Below are 24,293 nucleotides of genomic sequence, written 5' to 3'. Positions count from 1 at the left end.
TGATAGTTTTTAGAACTAAGAACAGGTGCTTTGTAAATAAACTCGTACCTGAAATAAAACAGTTTTTTTTCTGGCTGGGTTGCATAAAGCATTCACTTGAAGAATCTGGATCATCCAAATGGTCATTGTAAAGACAAAGTCTCAAATTCAAACAAACTGACCTCATCCCACCCACAGCAAACCAAAAGACAAAGAATTGACTTTTTAAAGGATCATTGACCAAGATAAAAGAAAGAATGACATAAAATTATTCTCTATTCTTCCAAGTCTTAAAAATGAAAACAAAAGAAATGGGCTGCTGCTCAGAGCACTTCCTCTTCCACAAAGGAAATGTCCATAATAAAAAACAATATTTTTATGCCAATTTAAAATAACGATTTTGGAAACACCCGAATTGTGCCACCACATGATTTACGTGGCTCACACTTCCTCAACTTTCATGAACAAATACAACTCAGCTGAATTGTGTAACCAGCAAGTGTGGTTCCTGACCAAGCAAACATATTAATAATTCATTGTTCCATGATTTATTTGTTGGTAAAACAACATTAAAACAGTCTATAGTCTACACTACTGTTGTCAGAAAATGCCCAAATATGCAACTACTACTTCACACAACTGGAAGGAGCAGTTTAATTGCACTACAGAAGATGCTCCAAAGAGTTAATTTCCCCCAATAACCTGAAACAAATTTTTAGTTTGAATACACCCAAGCGCACACTGGACCAGGAACCCATCTTTCGAGTTGGTCTCAGTTCAATTCCAATCAGATTGAGCTTTGGTTGGCTCTGAGTATCCTCGGTCTGAATAGGCTATGTGCTTGGAGCGAAAAAAACAACTGGACGAAAACAGCCACTGTACACTGTAGACGGAATAATGGAATGTGGTTGGATGAATGAAGCCTCATTATAAAAACTTTTAACGTGATGCATATTGCTTCACACTTGTTTTCCCAACAAACTATATGTCAGCGTTTCAGCGTACCTTCTTAGCATAGCAGTCATCTCCTCAGTAACTGCCTTGCAGCATTCCTCCAACATACCAAAATAACAATGTGGGTTAAAAATAATCCTGAATCAAAATAGTTTATAATATATTGCCTTTCAATTACGGTAAATATCTATGAGGATTGTGCATCTTGGTTTGATTTTTGGATAGGTTTTTGACTGAAAAATTAACAGGGATCAATCAATTTATCCTCTTTTAAATCCAGGTCTTTTCTGTTGTTTATCCATGTGTATTTTCATTTACTTAATATTTTTGTGTTTTTGATAAATTTTTACAAAAAAAATCATTGTTTTATTTTAAACATGGTTGATTAGCCGTCATATCCTTTTTTTTTGGACAATTGCCTTGCTTTGCGTTTCCTTATGTGTGATACGTTTTTTGTGTGTCTCTCTTGTTTGAACACTTGATTTAGTTTATAATTACTTGTGTTCACCTGGAGGAATTCATTCAGCAAAACACTTTGCGCTCAAACAGTGTGTGAAAAGTAATTATTTAAGCCCCAAGTCACAACTGCCCTTATGGGTGGATTTGGGCTGTCTACAGGCAAAAAATTGGACAACCCTGTAGGGGGCAGGCAAGTGTCCCCCCACGAAATATCAAGGTCATGGACCGCTTTGTGAACCCTGAAAATAGGCACATTTTTTAGAGCACACTGTGAATGAGAGGTCCCAGTGGACACTTACACGACATGGAAGGGTGCAGTCATCGTACGGGCGCCCCATGAGCACTTGAGTATCACCTGCACACTCCATGCATGCAGCATTTGCGTGTGGCACGCAACACGCACATCACTAATGACTAGAGTGTGGCATAAGGTCACAGTACATGTGTGCGACCTATATTAGCCTTACATATACTTCACAATACATTTACCACACGCATGACAATGGTACATTCCATTTTCATGATGTTCCATTGAGGGACGAGCCTCAAGGGAACTATAAGACACACCTGCGTTCCCCTTAAAATGCGGTTGCTTCTCTCTACGACTCTTCACTGGTCCAGACAACCCAAAAGCCCACAGCACCTTTATGGACGGGTGCATGTGACTATTAATGACCGTTAAAGGTTTGTTGTCGTTCTGCTTTTGCTGTGACCATGTCAACAGCTTTTTTGGGTTTATTTGCACAGAAGCAAATTGGGAGAGAGCAATTGTTTTTTTTTTACTTTAACAAAGTCTTAATTATCCTTAATTTTCTAACTTGGACTTAATAAAAAAAGGTCTTTCAAACAGAAAATCTTTGATTCCATTTAAAATAAATCAGGGAAAGTCCGGGATGGACCCTCAGAAAGACATTAACAGTGCAGGTCTATTGCCTGATGTAACCCTCAGTTTTACAGTAATGCAACTCCAGAATTTACCATAAATCAAGCATTTTGATCTGCAAAGAGAGAAGGAAGTGCAGAATTTGACCAGTTTCAGAAGGGAAGAGAAGGCAGACTATGACTCAGTGGTACAGCAGTTGGAGCTGGAGAGTAAACTATTGTTGCATGCTTGAATCAAGGCAATTGAGAAGTTCTCAATTCCTTTATTTTACAGAAAAGTCAGCATGAAACATGGAGGAATGTCTCTGTTTATGGCGACCAAAACCAGAGCCCACATGCTTTACCTTCTGCCGGGACATTAGTCTCAGATGAAGCCAAATGGATCAAATCATCTGTAAAAAGTGGAAATGGATTCCTAGACCACCCAGGCAACCAAACCCTTTCTCTATTTGGCTGCACCAAGAAATTCTGTCCATTAAATTCATGATCAGAATTGGTGGTAAAAGCAACCTGGTTATAGTCAGAGGAGTCTGCTCTGTTTATAAAGAGATCACATGACCACATACGTCTCCTAATCTAGTAGTGGAAGGGGGGAAAGTACAGAGCAGATCCTTTAAAACATAGACAGTGTTCCTCCAGAGGCTAAGGTTGTACTACTACTGGACTATCATCTCTAGAACTCGAACATGGACACAGAATCTAGAAGTCTAGTTTCCCTTTTATGTGCTTCTGAGCATCACATGACAAAGCAGATTTTATTGATTCACGATGTTGGAGCCCGAATGTCTGATTCAGAAGTTTCCTGTTGCTGTTTCTCCAGAGGTCTGTGAAGTACCTCTCAGTCCTTCACTTCAGATGCTGCTCCTTTATGCTACATTCACACCAGGCATGTGTTGCACGTTCAAGAAAGCCCCATAAACGGTTTCATGAACGCAGATTTAGCCTGTGGTGTTCAACCAGACCAGCACCAGACAAGCAGGGAGCGGCAGGGAGGGGCTTCTTCTTCTTTTGTTTTTCTACTGTTTACTAGCGCATGTCCGCCCCGCACAGTTGGAAGAGGCTTGGTGTGAAATGTCAAAGCGGTGCAAATTCTGGTGAATCTTGATCCAGACCTTTTATTCCACAACTCCATTCCGACATATGAAAGTGATAAAAAAAAAATCCAGACGGGCACAAGCCGCAATCAGTAATCTCTCATCTCTCCAGAATAAAATCATTCTAATCCTCATCATGCACAGCACTTTTTCTCACCAGTCACCATTTTGGAGCTCCTCCTTTTAAGTCCTTAAATATTTATGTTTTTAGGTCTATGTTTTACTCTACTTGAATTTTTAATGGTCTATATCGCCTGCTTTTCTTAAGACTTTCAGAGTCAGCTATTTCCATATATATCAGGGGTGACGAACATGCGGCTCTCGAGCTGCATGCGGCTCTCGGCCAATAAGCATGCGGCTCTTTGCGTCTCATCACATTGTAGCGACCCTGGGGTTAGCCCCGCCCTTAGCCCCTAAGACTCATGGGAAGTGGGGAATTGTGGGTGTAAAGTTTGTCACCATAAGTGAGGGGGGCTATGAGCAGAAAGGAAGTTCATGCTGTTTGGTTGTGTGTGGGTGTGTTCAAAGAAATAGGCACAGATACAGTATAGGAAAGTATGAAATATAACTTTGTATTTGCTACTCTCTCTCTGTGAATGTGCAGTCTCATGTGGTGGACTGGTCATGGCTGTGTCATAGCAGTAAATTATTTATTAAGCCTGATTTTATATTTGTTTACCTTTAGGACTGTACTCATAACCATCAGAGGGTATTAAAAATAAATAATAAGAGTAAATTGGCACTATGTGTGTTCTGATTCTGCTCCCAACACATAAGTGACCGGCAATCATTTGCACGAGTTACGCCCAATGTCGGAAGAAATTACTAAACATTTGATGTGCGTGCAGACTGTTACCCTCATGGTCAAAATGGTGAAATTCAGAGTATAAAGATAAACACAGGACGTTTCTGGAAGAATGGGAAGAGTCTTACTTTTTTACTGAACGGAATGGCAAGTCACTATGTTTATTATTACAAGCTTTTGGAAGCAGTAAAATTGTTCATGGCAGAAAAGAACAAAACGTTAAACGAAAATTAAAAACTCTAAAAACTGTATGTTTTTAATAAGTTGGAGTTTTGTGAAAGTCATTTGTTGAGTGCAATGTATGTAACGTGTTTATTGTGAATAGGAATTATTCAGACACCAGATGGATGCTCTGTCCAGGTGTAAGAGTCAATAGCCGCGGTTACATGCGCAAATATCTTGATCGGATCAATGGTCGGATAAAAATTCAACCGTGTACATGGGCCCAGAAAAACCTTTTCCGATTAGAACGAACGTTCACCTGGTCACACTTTCGATCGGAATAAATCATTTGGGCATGCTCAGTAGTGTTGAAAATACCGGAAGAGGAAATGAATCCCACAGTAAACAAAGTGAGCTATACATTTATGTAGCAGCTCGGTAATATACGGGACGATCTTCTAAATGTGCTTTTATTATTGTTATGATTATTATGAAGCGCCTGTTCGCTCATTATTTTATTTTTGATCCCTGTGGTCGGTGCTTTTTTTTGTGGAAGAACGGAGCTGGAAGAAGCCAGAGTTATTAGAAGGCTGACACGCACGCATAACATTAGCCTTGTTTGATGAACATAAAATCGATGCAGGAAATGCAGCAATCTGCATCTTGGCTGCACGTAAATATGTGGGAATATTATCAGCCTTTATTTTGTCGGGACACGACTGGAAACACAAATCCACGTGAATGTTTGAACGGTATCTAAGGACTGAGCGACATTTCTGCCTTTGAAAACCTCACACACCCAAAGCCGCTGTGTGAGCTGGTGGCCCGAGCTCTGCTCGGACACAAGGTTCTCCTGAGTCCGTCAGCCGCTAACCCAGAGCGGCGGGGTCGGAAGCCTCCCCCCAGGAGCGCACACGCAACACAGCACCACCGCCCTGTCCGCAAACACAAAGCTATAAGTCCGGCTGCTCTGCTCACAGACACGGTTCACTCGCATGGAGCAGCCGGCCAGTCATGTATGAGCTCCAAAGCTTTCGCTGAAGCACCGCACCATTTATGCGTGACGTAAACCAGAGCAGTAGTGACACACGATCGGAGTTAACAGTTTACACTCACAACGATCGGATTAACAATCGGCATAACCCACCTATCTCGATCGGAAAGGTTTTTTGATCCGAACGAGTCTGATCGGGGCAGACTATTCCGAATGGCGTGTTTACGTGACGCATTTTTCTTCCGATCAGGCGTTCTTTCTGATTACTTTTGTCCATGTAATCATGCAGCTAGTGAAAGAGGAATGTTGAGATACAAAGAATTACCAGTTAAAAACTGTTGGATGAACAGTGAAACATTCAGTTTTTATCATCGTAAATCTGCCAACCATCAACCTCACTGCACGTCACTGAGTAGTTGTGTGTGTTAGAGAGGGAGAGAAAAGGGTGAGAGAGAGAGAGAGAGTGTGTGTGGAGGGGGTATCTGACCTCCAGGGTAGTCGCTGTGTTAACTTTGGCTAAGCTGCATTTAATGTGTGTATTGAGGGTGGACACTTTCCTTGAAATAAACACAAGTACAATACTTGCTGTTGTTTTGTAGGGAGAGGAATGTTTTATGGAAAATAATACGGCTTTAATTGTGTGTTTGTGTGTGTACGTCGTGGCAGGTCAGTGCCTGGTGTGGCTCTTTGACTCTCACAGTGAAAGAATTTGGCTCTTGGTGTCAAACTTGTTCGCCACATCTGATATATATGATCATATATCACCTTTGGCACATTAAAGAAGGATTTTTTTAAAATGAAATATTAGTTGTTTTTGCAGCAAATTTCTTAACCGGAAGTGAAACGCAACAATCTCTGAGGCTCTGCCTCCTTTCCTTGTGGTTGCCGCCTATTTCATGATGTCAATCGAGAGCTGGCCTCGATGTGAAATGGTCTGCATTTCACCCACAAAAATGATCAACATCCAAACTTTTGCATTGATGGATTTGCATATTTTGCATACAAAAGGAACGCTTATCGCCAATCACTGCTAGCTCTGCAGAGGAAGCGGGTGTGTGTTAACCTGGAGGCGGAGCTGGCAGCACAGACTCTTTCTGGAGGGACTGTTCCTCACTTTGTGACGTCAAAGTGTGAGAACCATTATATAATACATAAGTGAACGAAGTGCGTGTGACATCACCCAAGAAATTGCTTTGCTTCCGGGTCCAAATAGTTTAAGTCAATTCAATGGACATTTTTCCGTGACATGTCTGTTGCCGTGTTGGAACCCTTACGTCCTCAGTAAGCCGTGATTGGTTTGTCTACATTTCCATGGCAACCACTCCCTGAGTCAGGAGTGAGCATGTTAGAAGGCCACACTCCTCCCACTGAAACCGAACTGGGGATAATCTGTCAATCAAACACTTCAAATGCTTGACATGACGCCATCTACTTTTATTGAGGCATCTGATTGGTCAATTTGTAACTTGAATACCATGCATGACAGCAAAATATAATGATAAAAAAATAGGATTAGCAAGACCATGCTAATAACAGCTATCAGTGCAAGAATGTAAGAAGTTGATTTTGCATGATATAGGTCTTCTAAATCTTTTCCATGTCTTTGTTTTTTTTTTTGTTTTGTTTTTTTTTTGGACATTTGGAACTCGAGTTTAAAAAAAATCATATTCAAAAAATTCTAAAAGCAAAACAAAGAACCGCTTTAGATAAAAAAGTACATACATAAAATAACAAGAGAGAACGTTAGATATCCGGGACATACGACAGTCGTGTAAACAGACTCTCGGAAAGGTTCGTTTTGAAATGTGTGTGACGGAAATAGCCGAGTTGAGGCGGACCTGTCCGGAACATCCGGCTGGGGCTCCTCAACATAAACAGAAATGGCGGAGGCAGCAGCAGCGTCTACGGCGGCGGTAACAGGAGGTTGGACCAAACACGTAACCTGCCGGTGAGCCACCGTAACCCCGCGATATAGTGTCCAGGGGGCCTGGGGTGTTGTTGGGCCACAGAGAAGCGGGGCTTCGGGGCGCGCGGCCGGCCGGCTGACGCCTGTGTCCGTGTTACTGTTAGCTTAGCTGTGTTAACGTCACCAGATTCCTCCGTTGCTGACTTGCTCTGCGTTAGCGCAGCTCCGAGGCGACTCACCGCCGTCTGCGCGAGCGACGCGGTCAGGATCTCACCGACAACCCGGGTCACACACACGACACCGGCCCCTCGAACTACGACCAAACTTAACCCCGTTTTAGCTTTTAATTTGAACGGAAGCGTCCTGCCGGCTTCCTGGCTCTGTTGCGGGGTCCCCTCCGAATTCCGTCCCCGGCGTCAGCCCCGCTGGTTGTCGGCCTGTGTGTTTGAGCTCCAGAGGAGCAGCTCGGCTCAAGTGCTGCGGGGAAAGTGCGACAAGTCAGCAGATTATTCCTCCATATGGATCTGCTCCTCCGTCAAAACTGAAAACATTTAGTTCAGGTCGTTCACCGATCACCGGGTCAGGGCAGGAGAACCGACAGGTCTGTCTGTCCGGTCCGGTCCAGATCCACATGATCAGGTCGTCCAGACTCTGCTGAACGACAGCATTTCAAACGAGACTCCTCTTCTGATTGTTTTTCTTCCTGTTTTCAGCATCTTGCTGCTGATGTTCCTTTACTTTTGGTTCCAAAATAGAACACTGGTTTCTATTGAAAATGAATAGAGCAGTGTTAATAATAATACAGCTGGAAGGAAACTTTCAGCTGGTTCAAAGTTTACACAGTTTGAACACTGAGCACGACCCACTCCAATGGAAATGTTTTTGTAGCATTTTTCTGATGATAAAGGACACATTTAAAGAAAATTATGACTAAACGTTTCATTTCTGGTTAGTTCTTTATTCAAATCATTGGGAAATGGGAGCAAACGAGGAAAAAAAGAGCAGTTTGAAAAAGATTGTAGTTTTTTGTAGAAACTACAACCAGCACAAGCTCCCTGCTCCACTCCATTCTGATGCATCCACCTGCAGACTAATAGATCCATGAACGTCTTTGTTTTCCTCATCTGAGTTGGAATCTGGATCAAAATTTGGAGAAATCCATTTTTGTTGCACCGCTAATGTTAGGTTGGGGGTGTGAGGGGCTGTAGTCTAGCTGGAGAGAGTTGTAAACAAAGGGATCATGGGAAATGAGTGCAGGCTTACCACACCTACAGTTGTGCCCACTACTCGCAGGTGAATTTCCAATAAGCTCCTCCTGTTCTTCAGAAACTATGTCCTAGAATATGACACAGATTTTGGGGAATTTTGTTTTAAAAAAAATCACAAAAGAGCACTGGGAACACTTTAAAATAGATCAAAAGATGATCTAATAACAAAGGTTTTAGATTTTTTTATTTTTTTTAGAAATACATGAAATGTTCTGGGGGCTGCACAGGGGTGTAGTGGTTATCACTCTTGCCTCTCAGGGTTCAAATCCCAGCTGGTTTGTTTCTGTGCAGGGTTTGCATATTCCCCCTCCTTCAGGTGTAACCCAACCTGTTCTCCAGGTTCTTAGTTTTTCTCCTACAGTCTAAAAACTGGCTTTAAAGGGCAAATGATGAATCCAATCCAAATTGTCGTCGCTTGGTGTAAATATCTTGACTTTCTCATAAATCTAACTGTAAACTCAAATTCAAAAATGCTGAGAAAACAAGGACAGATTCAATAGAGATGTCCTAGTTCTGCTTCCATTGTATTTTATATAAAGTCATTACAAAAACGGCCTGAAAACAGTATAATGTTTTATTATTGTTATTATATCATTGACATTAAAGCTGCAGGTGTGTCACGAGGAAGAGGGGCAGGGGGATTCACACCTGACAGGTCACAGGTCACACAAAAAACTGTAATGCAACAAACACGCTGCTAAAACACAATTGTGTTATTTATAAAAATGCAGTTTTTTATTCATGTCCAATGAATTAATTTTGTTGTATTGATCCGTCACGTCTTAACGGCCGGTCTGTGAAAATATTGTCCGATTTTAAACCGTCAGTGTTTACATTTAAGTGACAGAGGGAACAGCTCGTTAGCATAGCATCATAGCATTAGCGTCTAATAACAGCGCGGTCTCCATATCAACACGTTTTATTCATCTGATTGTTGCTGCTGTAAGTGAAGCAGCTTTTTATCCTCCAGTTCTGACTGGATCCTGGTAAAAATCACTGCATATTCCGCTGTTTCATCACTCAAAACTGAAAGCTACACAGGTGAAGTGACCTCATGTGCTTGTTTCACTCTCGTGCAGGCTGTAGAGGAGGAAAGGAGAAACAAGAAATTTACCAAATTGAAACGACTAAGTTTATGCAAACATTAACTTGTCATGTGATGATTAACCCGCTAACTTTTAATCTATAGTGAGTCTATTTTGATAGACTCATTCTATTGAGAAAGTTATATCGAAATATGTTTTATCATTTTATTGCCCATCCTTCACATGACACATTCTGATCATTTGGCTTTCTTGTCTGACATTTTGCAAAAATCATCCAATTGACCTCAAAGTAATTCATCTATTTATTTTTGTTAGTGTTAGTAAAAATAATATTAAAGTCTTTTCAGCTAAATTAGCATTTAGTAAGGTCTATTTTCAGGAGGCATTATAGCTGCAGTTGATGTAAAGTTTGGTAATGTTTTCTCTTTCCACTTTATGTTGGGTTTAACCTTTTTAGAGGTACAGCACAAGGACAGAAGCACAGACCTTTAAAGTATTTATTAGTTATTTCAGTTTCTAAACTTCCTTTAGTTTTTAATTAAATTCCAGAATCTTCAGAGACCTCCTTTAATTAGTTTTTAAATGCATTTTTCTAGTAAGTGTAGTTTTAAGCTAATTTTGTTTTGCTAAGGACGCAAACAGATTTCACAAAGTGTTTGAAGCACGCCCAAGCCTTTCAACATTCACCAGAATTAGGCAGGAAACGGAGATTAGTTATTACATCTGCATGAAAGGAAAATATCAATGTTTCACCCGTAGATGAATAGACACTGGAGAATGTCTAACATGTGGAATCTGCTCTGTGAACAGGAAGTCTAAAAGTGAGACAGAAACTTAGACCTGCGCTCCAAAAAAGACGGTTAGGGAGGGCAACATAACCTTTGAAGCATTTTTGAGTCCTCCCACCTGAAAATAAAGGGGGAAAAAAACTCTAAATGTCTGCAAATTTGAAAAACTGATAAAAAAAAAACACACACACAGTTGTCAATGATGGGGAACAGAGAAACACACACTGAAAAGATCCTTGATACCCGATTTTATTTTTGGTAGAATTTCTCGAGCCTTTAACATGGGAGTCAATGGGAAATGGCTTCCTTTTGCAACCTGCCTCCAGTGGTCTTTGATGGAATAGCAAGATTTGGTGTTTCTAGTTTGTATTATATTCATAATGGAAGGCGAGACTTGTTTACAACCACATATATTCATGAGAAACAATGACCTAATTCTTTGAAGGAAGGATGCGGTCCTATTTCCATTAATAATAAAAGCAATATTCGTGTTGACGTCACAGTGCCAGCGGTTAGCAGCGTCGTAAGACTTTATTTGTTGCAAAACCGCAATCCCTGACTAAAGCAGATGCCAGCGATGGATGAAGAAGACAGAACATGTCACTTTACGTCTTGGCAGAGGTCATTAAGAACAGAAACAACTGATGGAGCTTCTGGAAGAAGTGAGGAGGCTAAGAGCCCGAAAGACTGCCAACAACTCTGACAAACACAGTGAGCTGGAGCGGAGCAACAGGTGGAGGCTTTTTCTCAAGTCTAAAGGGATTTCTCTGGATGTGAATAACCTTGAGACCTGCCAGCCCATCCCCAGGACAAAAGAGTCTGATAAACCAGAGATAATCACAAAAGTTGTGAATCAAAAACAAAAACCAGCTTCATTGAAGCAAGAAAATGTAAAATACTCATCAAACTAAATGGACCAGCAGAGCTGGCCAAGGTTATGGTAGCTGGGAGTGTTGAAGACTTGGAGAAGTTCTTGGTCACAACAGTCTCAGTTAAAGATAAGCAGTAAAAGGAAATCACCATGGTAACTGAGAACTTTACTGGACTCACGAGGTGAGAAGCTGAACTCTGCAAACAAGGACATCAAAACTTCAAAAGCTATCCGTGACCAGGATTTGCAACAGACTGTTCTGAACCGAGAACATCTTGACCTCAACGTCTGATAACAGCTTACACAGGAAATGGACCCTGATTCGTGTTTATTCTTCGGTTAGCATGGACTGCAAATATTACAGCATAGAGAACTTCAAAAACTGTAGAAGAATGTGGACCATCTTTGGGTTTGCTGTTGTTGTTTATTTGTTTGGCCCTCGGAGTTGCATAGAAAACTTTAAACAACGGTTGTCTAAAATGTTTGTCCTTTGTGCTTTCAGATACTTCATGCATGGTCTTTGCAAAGAAGGAGACAACTGCCGGTATTCCCATGATCTGACCAGCAGCAAACCTGCAACCATGATATGCAAGTTCTTTCAGAAAGGAAACTGCGTGTACGGAGACCGCTGCAGGTAAAGACCCGCGCAGCAATGCAGCGCCGATGTTATTGGATGTGGAGGAAAAGTTTGGCCCGTGGCTGTTGGGTTTTAGTCATCTACCTGTGATTTCATGGATTCTTCTGGGGTTCTGTAATGGTCCCTATGGGGGTGCGGCTACGTTCTGTCAGGGCTGTTTGTGTCTGAAGATGCTTTGCTGTTGCTGCAATGGTGACACATTTAGATCAAAACCAACCCATCCCCATTTTACCGCCACCTTAACCAGTATCGCCACCGTTTTGACTACCTCGCCGGAGGAGATCAAAACACGGGCAAACTAAGGGTTCCCTCTTTTACACTCTCATCTTCTCAGGACTAAACATCTCATTCTTATCAACAGTCACTCAGCTGTGCTTTCAAACTCTCACCCTCTATCTGTGCAAGCCATCTCCTTTCTGTCTGGAGAACGCTGCCAGACTCCTTCACACCCTCACTCTGACGCAGGAAAGCTCCTTCATGCTTTTGTCTCCTCCAGACTCCACTACAGCAGTGCTCTCCACCCCCACCCCCACCTCCTGGAAACTCAAGGACTTGCAGATTGTACAGAACTGGTCCTGTTGTTTCTCAATTCTTTTTTTAAATTCTGTTTGTATGTGTTCTGGCACTCTGAAAATGTCATTATTCTCATGACGTGAGACAGCTGCTCCTACAACTCTGCCCTTTATTTGTTTCTACCTCTAGTCACTGTTGACAGGGAAGAAATGACCGTTCCAAAGACACTCAGAGTGTCTCCTGACTTCTGATCCACGGCTCAAGAGCGCAACCAATTTAGTTGCAAAATCAAATTATTTTTTTTCAAAGGTGTGACCAACAACAGGTGCACTTTAAACCCATATCATGGTCTAAAGCAGCGGTCCCCAACCTTTATATCGCCACGGACCGGTATGACGTCACACAAAGTTTCTACGGACCGGTCTTTAGGAAGCAAAGCTATGCTGAAGAAGGAACAGACACGTGACAGGACTTAAACCGTGCTTTTATTTTGACACGCACAACATAGTATATCGCACAGGTGTCATCATTCTCTCTCCCCTTCCCACAGTCATGGTTCAAAAAAGAAGTACTGTCTATTAAATGTAGCTTTCTTTTTTTGGAAGTGGAAGGCTCCTCCTCTGTTTCCTGGCTGGGCGTTTTCCCCTTGGCAAAGAAACTTTCCAAAGACGTTTGTTTTTTACCCGGGGGTTGGGGACCACTGGTCTAAAGCAATCAGTGATGTACTATATTAGCAAAAGTATTGGCTCATCCATCCAAATGGTCAGAATCAGGTGTCTTAATCACTTGGCCTGGCCACATGTTTGTAAAATCAAGCCCTCAGCCATACAGACTGTTTTTACAGACATTTGGAAGAATAGGAGCTCCGTGAATTCCAGCGTGGAACTGTCATAGGATGCCACCTGTACAACAAATTCCGTCATAAAATGTCCTCGCTCCTAAATATTCCACAGCCAACTGTCAGCTCTATCGGAACAAAATGGATGAGTTTGGGAGCAATAGAAACTCAGCGCTTTTGGAAGAATGCTCAAAAATTCCTATGAACACACTCCTCAACCTTGTGGACAGCCTTTCCAGAAGAGTTGAAGCTGTAATGGCTCCAAAAGGTGGACCAACATCAAATTGAACTCTATGGGTTAGGAATGGGATGGCACTTCAGTTCATGTGGGAGTCATGGCAGGTGAGCAAATACCTTTGGTGATATAGTGTGGTTAAAGGGGCTGCACGGTGGTGTAGGGGTTGGTGCTCTCACCCTAAGTTGAATCTGGCTAGCTTAGTTCTCTGTGGAATTTGCGTGTTCTCGTGTATGTATGGATTTTCTCCAGGCACTCCATTTTCCTCCCACATTTCAACAACATGCTTCATAGGTTTAGTGGTGATTCTAAATGGCCCCTAGGTGTGAATGTGAGTGTGCGGTGCTGTAATGGAGTAATGAATGACCTGTTCAGGGTCTACCCCACCTTCACCCAACAGTAGCTGGGATAGGCTCCAGCAACCCAGTGACTCCAAAAGGGATATTCTCTCTCACTCTCACTCACACACCCAGTAGGGTGGACCATAAGCTCCCTGCAACCAGAGATTCTAAGAGAATATCATCGTCCATCCCGGTGGTTTACTGCAAACATCGTCAACTGCCAATTTAAGGGACATCGCCCAACCCTACCACCCAGCATATTTTCTGCATCACAACTACAATATTTTGTTTTAAAGGCCATTTTTTTCACCTGCTCCTGATTCAATATTTAAGTAAAGAAATACCCCGAAATGCTACTTCAGATCAAGTTTCTTTAGGTAAAAACACGTTTTACATTTTTTTTAATCAATCAGTCATAGAAAAGTTCTAGAAACTTTTTTTTTTGGTTTATAGCTTTCCTTTTTTAAACCATGTTGATGTTTCGTATCCCTATTTACTTTGGTGATGAAAATTCTTAAAGCATGATTTTAATTTAGTTAGCTATTTCAGGGATTATTGATCAACATTATTGTCAGTTCTAATAGTCTTTATAGCTGTTTGACTTTATTTTGTCTTTACTGCAATAATTTTACATTTAAAATCTAACTGAGCCTTTTACTTATTTTTCTTGTTATTCTAACAAAATGGGGGAGACAAAAATAATCCAACGTGCAAACATGGAGGAAGTGGAATGGAGAGAAAAACAAAACAAACAAAACTGTGGCAGGAAAATCACATCATGGGTTGTGTGTGAGTAAACAGACACTGTTCAGTGGATACTAATATTTATAATACTAGCATTACACATTACCAATAATGACAAAAAAAGTTACTCTTCGTTATCCCAAGTATTCCATTTATATTTATAAGTTCCTATAAAAAAGAAAGTACTTGCATGTAAATTAATATATGTTATTATGATCAGTGAGGATTATTTTACAAGGACCATTAAAGTAATTTTAGTCTCTCAAGTATGGCATGGCTGCCCCCCCCCCCTCCCACATCTAAAAATAGAGCCTGTCTTTCAAGGAGTCCAGTTAGCCTCCAACATTTAACTTGGCAGCTATTGCTGATCATTTTTCTGCATTATTGAAGCTTCTAAATTCGTTGGTCCAGAAGCCTCCTCGTCTGTCAGCAGACGTGTTTGCTGTCTGAATGTTGAACGTTTGTCAGCGGAAGTCCTGACAGGAACAAAGACACAGGAGGTGAGTGGGTTCAAGCTGGACTGATGCAGACAGCCTCCTTCACGCTCAGACTGTCTGCAGCAGCCTTTCTATAGCAGACCCCCCCCCCCCCCCCTCCCATTAGCAGCTGGGATGCATGTGAGTCATTCACAGCCTCCATCCTTGCTGCCTGTTGTTGTGTTGTGCTGCTGTAGTCAGGGGGCTGCTTGCATTGTTCGTGTGACTCGGCTGGGCTCAGCTCTTTTCTCCGTTCTTTTGTGATGCTCTGTCTGGCGCCCTCTCCCTCTGCAGGAGTGCGTTTCTCCCCGTTCTGCAGCAGGCGCTGTCATTACATAACCCTTTCTCTGCTGCGCTTTGTCAGAGCTGCGCCTCCTCCTGTCCTGGGTTTGCAGGTTCGTCCTGCTTCCTTCTGCTCCCCCTTTCCCGTTCCAGCTGCCTTTACGTCATACCTTTACCCTCCATGTTCCAGGAGGCAGGCGTGTGCGTGGTCTTTGTGTTGGAAAATCGGCACACACTGACATGCAAAATCAACCGTAATGAATGAAAGCAGCTAAAGAGAGCACAAGGAATTCGAGTTGGTGCTGAAAGACGAATCCTCTGCTCACACCTGGCTACTCATACCAGAGTCCATTTCACCCCAGCATCCACTGGCTTTGTCTGGTTGCTCAGGTGGTCTAGAATTAAGGACTTGGGTGTGTGACTCCAGCATTTGACCCCGGGGGAGCGTGAGCTGTAGACACAACCATGCTTTGGACCCTCCCCCCCTCGATTCCAACCCCTAACTGCTGAGGGTCAAGCAGGTAGGGATTTGATCACATTTTCAGAGTCTTTGGTGTGACTTAGCCAGGGATTTGAACTCTCAACCATCCAGTCTCAGGGCACAAGACCACTGAGCTGCTATGATCACTAACACACTAATTCTCCAAAGCTATCACGTATGTCACACCCTGAATTAAAAACCAAACTTCATTCATGGGGATGGTCACGAAGAAGCTAAAGCTGCGTTCACACCAGACGCGGTTTGCTCGTCAGGTACGTGAAGTTTCAATGTTAAGTGAATGTGCAGACGTGATCTGAGGTCCTGTGGCACGATTTGGCCGTTTGAGGGACTCAGCTTTTGGGCACGTAGATCCAATAAGCTCCCTACTCTGCTCCACCTGCAGACAAATGGATCCATGAACGTCTTAGTTTTCCTCGTCTGAGCTGGAATCTGGATCCAAACTGTACGGCTGGATAGCTCTGATATTGCTCACCATTTATGTCCTAGAAAACGACAGCCTATTTTCAGCCTCACCAAAGCCTGTCTGTCATGTCTGACTTTATACTTGTCTGCGGTGCAGAGAAGGTTTGGAACTGCTGGCGTGGGCGTCCCATCGTCTGAGTCTACATGATCATGATCTAATCTGTCTGGTTCATTCAGGTTTGAACACAGTAAAGTTGCGCGGAAAGAGGAGCTGCCAACCTCCCAGACGCTGCTGCCGGCCTCCGCCTCGCTGTCTGACCCGTCACACGCAGAACCCAGTGGGCTGACACCCGCACAAGGGGGGCAGGACTGGGTCAACGCAGCCGAGTTTGTTCCTGGACAGCCGTACTGTGGACGCCGTGAGTCACCAGCGTTAATTCACACAACATTAAATATCTGCTGTTGGTTCTGGCGATAAATGTACATTTTTAAATAAAGAAAAACCTTCCTTCATCTCCTCATATATGAAGCTGCCCTTCCTGAAATTGGGGGTGGTGGTGTAAACCTCAGAGGGTCCCACCACCACCCGCTGTCTGACTGTTTAAGGCCGCAGGGTCAGACTCCAGGCCTCAACGGTTGGTTTGCTGCTGGTTTTTCAGCAAGTTTTCAGAGGAAAAACTTCAAAGTCACGTTAGTGACTAAATGACACAATATGAATGAGTGTTAAGGTTTCTCTAACCCCTAGTGTGTGTTTGTGTGTGTGCAGCCGAGCCGGTGAAAGGGGAAAGCTCTGTTCCTCTCATCGAGGAGTTTGACCCGGACGCGGCGCTGGAGAACAAAGACCTGAGGAAGGAGCTCTGTCCCTATGCTGCCGTTGGAGAGTGTCGCTATGGGATCAACTGTGCCTATCTCCATGGCGACGTGTGTGACATGTGTGGGCTTCAGGTCCTCCACCCCACCGACAACAACCAGCGCTCAGAGCACACCAAGGTGACGGCACACATGAACAGTGGGGGGCTTGTTTTTTAACATCTCTTTGGAAACTACAGTTATCTGTGTGGTAATATGACACTGAGAAAAAGCTGCAGTAGAAAAATGGACAAAATTCATGACTGTATTAGTACTCCCCCTCCCCCCATGTCTGTATCTGGCTACGGTTTGACCAGAACCTTGTAGAAATAGTCTTAACCTTTCTCTGTGTCTTCTCATCTTGTCCATGAACTAAAGGGATGGTGGGAGGAGTTTAAAGTCTGTCCATATAGAGTCATAAAATGACCTTCAGCAGTAGAAGCCTTAGCAGCTAAACTCAAGTCATTGCTTAAGGTCACCCTTAAGGTACCTCCTGAACTGTTGGTTCTACTAAATAGCCCCCCTCCATTTAGTATATGAAATTCAAGGAAGCGCCTTCTATGGAGTCCGTGACCTGATATGGGTAAAGAAAAAAATAATAATTCGTTCCCATGAAATAACCATTAGCTTCCCTGAAATAATCGTTCCCACAAAATAATAGCGGGTGAGCTATGCCCGGCTGCGGAGCACCAAGCGGGCGGCTGGCTGGCCGGCAGACGGAGAGCCGCTGCGGTAAGGGATGTTGTACTTTAAGGTCGAACAGGAATAATAATATTCAGGACGTCCTGAGGTAACTTGTCTTTTATTAACATAGTTGTTAGCAGTCACTTGGCATCCGATGGCTACATACTTTGTAAGTATCCCATCATGCATCACACATATCCCATAATGCATCTCAACCAATCAACATGTCACTGTACCTGAGGTGCATTCAAATACAACAGGATAAAATTATATTCTAAAATATTACAAGGGGAAGCAGCAAGCCATCTGTGTTTATGAATGACATCACGAGAATTATTATTTCGTGAGAACAAATTATTATTATTTCGTGAGAACAAATTATTATTTTTTCGTGGGGACGAATTTTTTATTCATTTTTACCCATGTCGGGTAACGGGCTTCGTAATCCTGCAGACTCAGAACAAAATGTTCTGTTCGGAAAAAATGGGACTATGAGGTCTTTGACAGAAAATGGAGCTTCTCTGTTTAAATCTTTAAATCTTAGTAAAAGAAATATGAAATCTATTCTGTTTTTAACTATCAGAAAACAATGAAAAGAAGCTAAAATGGGTTGAATATGATCTACCCTTATTTTTAGCAAACTCTGGCCGCAGCATTTTGGAGAACAGTTTGATACTAAAAAATAACCGCTGTCTAATCTTGATTTCCATAAAGTCATTTTTCTTTCTCATTCTGGATTTTGTAATATTTCAAATATGAAAGATGATGTTCTAGAAAATTGATTTATGAGCTGAAATTCAAGTTTTGATCAAAAATGATACCAAGGTTTCTCTCAGTTTGAACAAAGACCAAATGAAAGACATTCAGTGTGATGATGAATCCATGAGAAAAAAAATTAACCTCAGTTTGATCGGAGTATAGGAAAAGAAAAATCAGTCTCTAAATCTTTAAACTGGGAGAGATCTCCTGTTTATTTGATAAGCAGTTCAGTATCATCTGTATAAATGTCTGCTGTTCTACATGACAGTGTTGCTTCATGAAAGCCTGTTTGGACTAATCACTGAGTGCTTGCTCCTCTTTTTGCAGGCTTGCATTGAAGCGCATGAGAAAGACATGGAGATCTCTTTTGCCATCCAGCGCAGCAAAGACATGATGTGTGGCGTCTGCATGGAGGTGGTGTTCGAGAAAACCAACCCCAGCGAGCGCCGCTTTGGGATCCTCTCCAACTGTAGCCACTGTTACTGTCTCAAGTGCATTCGCAAGTGGAGGAGTGCTAAGCAGTTTGAGAGCAAAATTATCAAGTGAGTGAAGCTTGTTTTTAGCATAAATCAGTCTGCCCCAGGGCAGCTGTGGCTACAACCGTAGCTTACCATCACCAAGTATGAATGAGTAGTGAATGAATAATGGACACAATGTAAGCGCTTTGGGTGTCTTGAAAAGCGCAGATAAATCCAATCCATTATTATTATTATTATTAAATGATTTTGTATATCAGACGGGTGTTTAACAGGTTTGTATTTCCACAAACTTTGTTTTGATAATGAAAGCAGTTTGATTTAAAGCATCTGGATCCGATCTGTGCCAGCGGACTTCCTGAGGTGGTTCACAAAACGTTTTGTGTTCTTTAGCAAACTTCAAGCTTAAGCTCCATATCTGGGCGTATTCAAACGGCTGTCACCCGTTTGTCCATGGTCGGATAGGTCAGGGTTCAGTGATGTAATGTCACTTTTCAATCTGTCACTTTCTACTTGCGTAGTTCCTATGTATAGAAATGCTCTAAAGTTTTTCCATTACATAAAGTTGGGGATAGCCAAAATGTAAACAACTATCAACCTATTTCGGTTATTAATAATGTTGTGAAGGTTTTTGAGACAATTTTCTTGAATCAATTAATCAACTTCCTCTCTTCAAATAACATTTGCTCTTTATCAATCAGGATTCAGAAAGAATTTTCCTACCACTGCTCTTATAACATTTACAAATAATATTTTCTCTCATTTTGATAACAAAATGTTCACAGGTGCTCTTTTGTGGGTCTAACTAAAGCGTTTGATTGAGTTGATCATTATCTGCTTTTAGATAAATTGTATGCAGTTGGTCTTTCTAATAACTCTCTTCTTTGGTTTAATTCTTACTTTTGTTTATGCCACCAGTGTGTATCATTCAGGGGTAGCCATTTAGATTTTATTTGAATAAATAACGGTTTTCTTCAAGGATCTTTTCTTGGGGCAGTACTGTTCTCTATCGTTATTAATAACCTACCAAATTTCTGTACAAAATGTAACATCCATCTTTATGCTGATGATGCAGTTATTTACTGTTCTAAATGAAGCATCTCAGACATTATTGGGTTTTTGCAGCACGATTTCAAGAACTGTGTTCTTTCAAACGCAGTCTATGAACACTTAATTAAACCTTAATGTACATTTTTTGTATTCTTCTCCTCTAGAGTCAACAGTCTTTTAAATATCTTGGTGTTTGGTTAGAACCAAATTTATCTTCCCAAGCTTACATTCATTCAACATCTGTAACGCTTTAACTTGCATGTAAGAAAAAGATTAGTTTCTCAATAAATGCTCCCCGTTTTAGATTATGCAGACTTTATTTATTTTAATGGTATTTCAGCTTGTTGACATTCCCTGGATGTTATCTACAACAATAAGTCGTTTTGTTCTTCCCTGTCCTTATTTGACTCACCGCTGCTGATTCGATGTACGCCTTGGTTGGCTCTCAGCATCAAACAGAAGACAAGTTCACTGGCTACGATTTATATTTAGATGTTTTTACTTCAACTTTGTTTTTATTTCAAACTGTACTTCCTTTCCTATAGTTTACAATAGGACTGGGCAATATGGAATTTTTATCATCACGAAATAGATTTTTTCATATCGGGTGATAATATCTACCACGATATAAACTAAATAACGATATTTGTTGAAGTCGAAAACTCTACGGCTCTTAAAACAAATGTGTAATCATCATTTCCTGTTTGGGTGGTGATGTACCTGAATTATGATACCTGAAATGTATCCGTCATTTTCGTACCTTTAATCTAAAAAAGTGAAATAAATGGAGGCTTTCTTTTGAACCAAGCACAGCAGACGGCCTCTGAAAGTTCAGTGAATGGAGAAGACGACTGCTTCAGCGGTCACAAACTGACTTTCCTGTCATGGTTAACCCTTTGTGCACGGCAGTGTTCCTCCTCTCAGGTGAGTCTGTAAGCACACCTGTCTGTGTCTGCGTCTGGCAGGTCCTGTCCTGAGTGTCGCATCACCTCCAACTTTGTGATCCCAAGCGAGTACTGGGTGGAGGACAAGGAGGACAAGCAGAAGCTGATTCAGAAATACAAAGATGGCATGAGGTATAGAACACACACAGAAGAAAAGGCAGTGTGAGTGTGTCAATCCAGAAGCCCCTGTTGTGTAGATGTATCATCCAGGTTTCAGCTCCGTGTTGTGAAGACCTCCAGGATCTCCTTTTCCCGCCCAAAAGGCGAACAGAGCGAGTGTTGGTGGTTTCATGTGTCTGTTCTCGGGTTCCTGCAGGAACAAACCGTGTCGGTACTTTGACGAGGGCCGTGGGACCTGCCCCTTCGGCTCCAACTGCTTCTACAAGCACGCCTTTCCTGATGGGCGTCTGGAGGAGGCTCAACCACAGCGCAGACAGACCGGCTCCAGCAGCAGAAACCGGGTAACGCTCCCCCTCCCAAAAAATGCTTTCGTCTCACCTCCCAAAGCCCAGAAATGGAGAGGTGACCATGTGACACTGTCAAAACAAAAATCTATCGTCTTCCCAGCGTTGAACCTGTTCAAGTTGAAATTTACTCAAATTCACAGTGGGCCAAAATTAAGCAGTGAAGTAAAGTCACGGACTAAACTCAATATTTATTGAAAATTGATAAGTAATGTCCAGCTCTAATGCACATTTGATATGATCTCGCGGGCCAATTATAATTGCCTTACTTATGTGATCTATGACATCACAGACTGGGAATAGACGAAGATGGAGTCTGTCTGCTTCTACCTCAATGCCACGCAGCCCCACACCTCCCTTTTTGCAGGAGGTAACCGCTTTACTGAGTGCTGAGTTTGTTGTGTCCCCCCCTCCCCCACAGAGCTCGCGGAGAACCCCACTGTGGGACATTCTGGACGAGCGGGAAAGCCCGGACTCGCTTGACAACGAGGACGAGGACCTGGTGACGCTGGAGCTGAGCGAGATGCTCCTCATGCTGCTCACCGCAGGAACGGACGACGAGGTGACGGACTCGGAGGACGAGTGGGATTTGTTTCACGAGGAGCTGGACGATTTCTACGAGATTTACCTATAGCAGTCCCCCCCCCGACCCCCGACCCCCCTCCATTTATGCTAGACACTAGAATGGACTGTCTTGTGCAAGTTATGGACAGTAGCTCCCTCTGTGTTGTGGCAGTGCCTTGAAGCAGGCCATTCATAACTGAACTTCTAAAACGCTAAAAAAAAAAAAAACCACCTCAGTGCGCTCGTGCTAAATATTTTATAGACCTCTATCCTCGTGACTCCTTCCTGTTTGTGTCCATGAGAAGAAGAGTAACTGTTGCTAATAAACTGGGTCAGGTTTGTACATATTCTGACAGTCTGATGATGCACTTGAACTACTCTTACTGTAATCCAGCTGGGCATGTGGTCAGGTTTTACAGGCGCTTTCTGAAGGCCGGATCTTCTCCTGTTTGTTTATAAAAGCTGCTCAGAGCCAATATATTGTGCTGATGTTTAATAAATTGACAGTAATCATTTTCATGTTGTGCAGAAATTCTGCTTTGATTTGTTGTGTTTCAGTCGCGTTTGAAGAAGCAGAACCACCGATGGTGGAGTGTACTCCACTCACAAGAAGTTGAGGGTTTGATTTCGTCTGAATTTTGATGAAATACTCAAAAATCCCTTTGATATCACTAATAATGAATGAGAAAAAATACTACATTTTTCATTAGTTTGATATTCTTTACCCCATTAATGAAGACAATAATAAAGATAGACCCAAATAACAAACATTGATCATGTCAATGGCAGGTATTTCCACCAGTGACAGCTTGTCACCAGACTCATGATGTTCTGAGGCGTTCCACTCTACCACAAGTTCTACATACAGTTCTGCAGGTCACTTGGGGGTCCGATCATCCAGTTTCTGCTTCAGCTGGTCCCAGATGTGCTCAATGGGGTTCAGGTCAGAGGTCATTGCTGGTCATACCGTATGAGGCCACGCCCACTTCCTAAAGTCCAGTTGTGATCATTCTGGTACCATGTGGTGGAGCAATATCTTCCATGAACAGAACGTTGAAGGGTGTTCTGGTGGAATTGGGGGATGAAGGAGGTTCTATGATCTTTCTGAGGTAAGTACCTGCCTGCGACTGAACCCTCTACAAGAACCAAATGGGTTTTGCTCTGACTGGGGATGCCTGCCCAGACTGTTGCTCCTCCTCCACCACAGGGAACCCTTGGGACCATGTTGACCTCTGCGTATTGTCTTCTCCATCAACGCTGACCTCCATCATATTTATGTAAGGTTACCCGACACCCACCAGTGAACAGGACGGTAGACTGTTGCTGCATTGTCCAGGTCACATGGTCTTGTACTGCAAACGTTCACAGCGATGTCTGGGGGTCAGTGGAGTCACCTGCAACGGTGTCATTCCAGTCAAAGCGGTGGAGTCGCTTACCGCCCTGATGCCCCTCACATCTGGTAAACGGGCCTGCAGCTGTGTGGTGTTTACTAAACCATGTCTGAGGTCAGAGGTCCTTAGGTTCTGGTCATGGAGGTGGTCTGTCAGTCGTTCTGAGTGGTGGTGCAAGTCTGCCGATGTCACTTTAAGGCTCAGCAAGTCCACCTGCAACACCTGAATGCCTCTGAGATGGAATTTTTTCAAAGCTGGATTCTATAAAAAATTGAAAGTGAATCATTTAAGTGTGACGTTTGAATAGAATTCAATCAGGCTCTTTTTATTTATTTTTTTAAATCTGCATAGACTGAAGAGTTCTCTGGCACAAGGGTGGACTTCCCATAAGGCAAATTTCCATACCCAATATTGTTTAACTCGTAAAAAAACACTAAATCCCTGAAATGGCATAAGAGGGTTTATTGTCGTCCCCTGTCCCTCTGCAGCAGTGGACTATTCCACCAACAGCAAGTTTATTTATTTATTTATTCTAACTTGTCCAACAGCTGAGCAAGCAGATCAGAGCTGCAGTACCTCTTGTATTGGACAGATTTTATCCTTACAGTTGGGTTTTATGGATCTTCAGACAGACAGAGTGTGTATTTGAATAAACCTCTGTATTTGAGGCTAAGCTTTATTTCTGAAAATTATATTTGTATGCATTCCTTGTTGGACCGGACGGAAAAAAAGAAACAAAAGAGGGGAGAAAGAAACTGAGTGGGATGTCAGAGATGGGGGGGGGGGGGGGGGATAGTCGATATTACAAAGTTAAAACAAAAAAGTGTTGTAAGTAAATTAAATTACATAACTTGGGTCACACAGCAACAAAACAAACAAAAAATAACCCAGCAAGTTTTTGACTGGTGAGCTAGTTTGCCATTGATGCAGAGAG

General features: G+C 42.4%; 1 protein-coding gene across 2 annotated transcripts; it reads left to right on the top strand.

The window, feature by feature from the left end:
- The first annotated feature begins 7,025 nt into the window (after positions 1 to 7,025).
- On the top strand, positions 7,026 to 22,487 carry mkrn1 (makorin ring finger protein 1). 2 transcript variants are annotated; one of them, XM_023952437.1, is made up of 9 exons: positions 7,026 to 7,277; positions 11,711 to 11,842; positions 16,416 to 16,597; positions 16,709 to 16,813; positions 16,945 to 17,168; positions 18,798 to 19,012; positions 20,962 to 21,072; positions 21,257 to 21,401; positions 21,826 to 22,487. In XM_023952437.1, exons 1-9 carry the CDS (start codon positions 7,210 to 7,212, stop codon positions 22,036 to 22,038), a joined length of 1,395 nt encoding a protein of 464 aa, XP_023808205.1. In that variant the 5' UTR covers positions 7,026 to 7,209; the 3' UTR covers positions 22,039 to 22,487. The 2 variants fall into 2 exon arrangements, with proteins under 2 accessions (XP_023808205.1, XP_004083045.1); XM_004082997.3 differs by lacking the exon at positions 16,709 to 16,813 and having other exon boundaries at positions 7,077 to 7,277.
- Positions 22,488 to 24,293: the final 1,806 nt, after the last annotated feature.

Source organism: Oryzias latipes, chromosome 23 (genome assembly GCF_002234675.1).
Source record: "Oryzias latipes chromosome 23, ASM223467v1".
NCBI classification, from domain to species: Eukaryota; Metazoa; Chordata; class Actinopteri; order Beloniformes; family Adrianichthyidae; genus Oryzias; species Oryzias latipes.
This window is presented reverse-complemented; position numbering and strand designations above follow the sequence as displayed.

What these genes read in the sequence shown, in the direction of transcription:
- mkrn1 (XM_023952437.1), top strand. Translation starts at nt 7,210, where the DNA reads ATGGCGGAGGCAGCAGCAGCGTCTACGGCGGCGGTAACAGGAGGTTGG. An exon ending in ACCAAACACGTAACCTGCCG is followed by an intron (nt 7,278 to 11,710) that starts GTGAGCCACCGT and finishes TTGTGCTTTCAG; the next exon opens with ATACTTCATGCATGGTCTTT. An exon ending in ACAGCCGTACTGTGGACGCC is followed by an intron (nt 16,598 to 16,708) that starts GTGAGTCACCAG and finishes TCATATATGAAG; the next exon opens with CTGCCCTTCCTGAAATTGGG.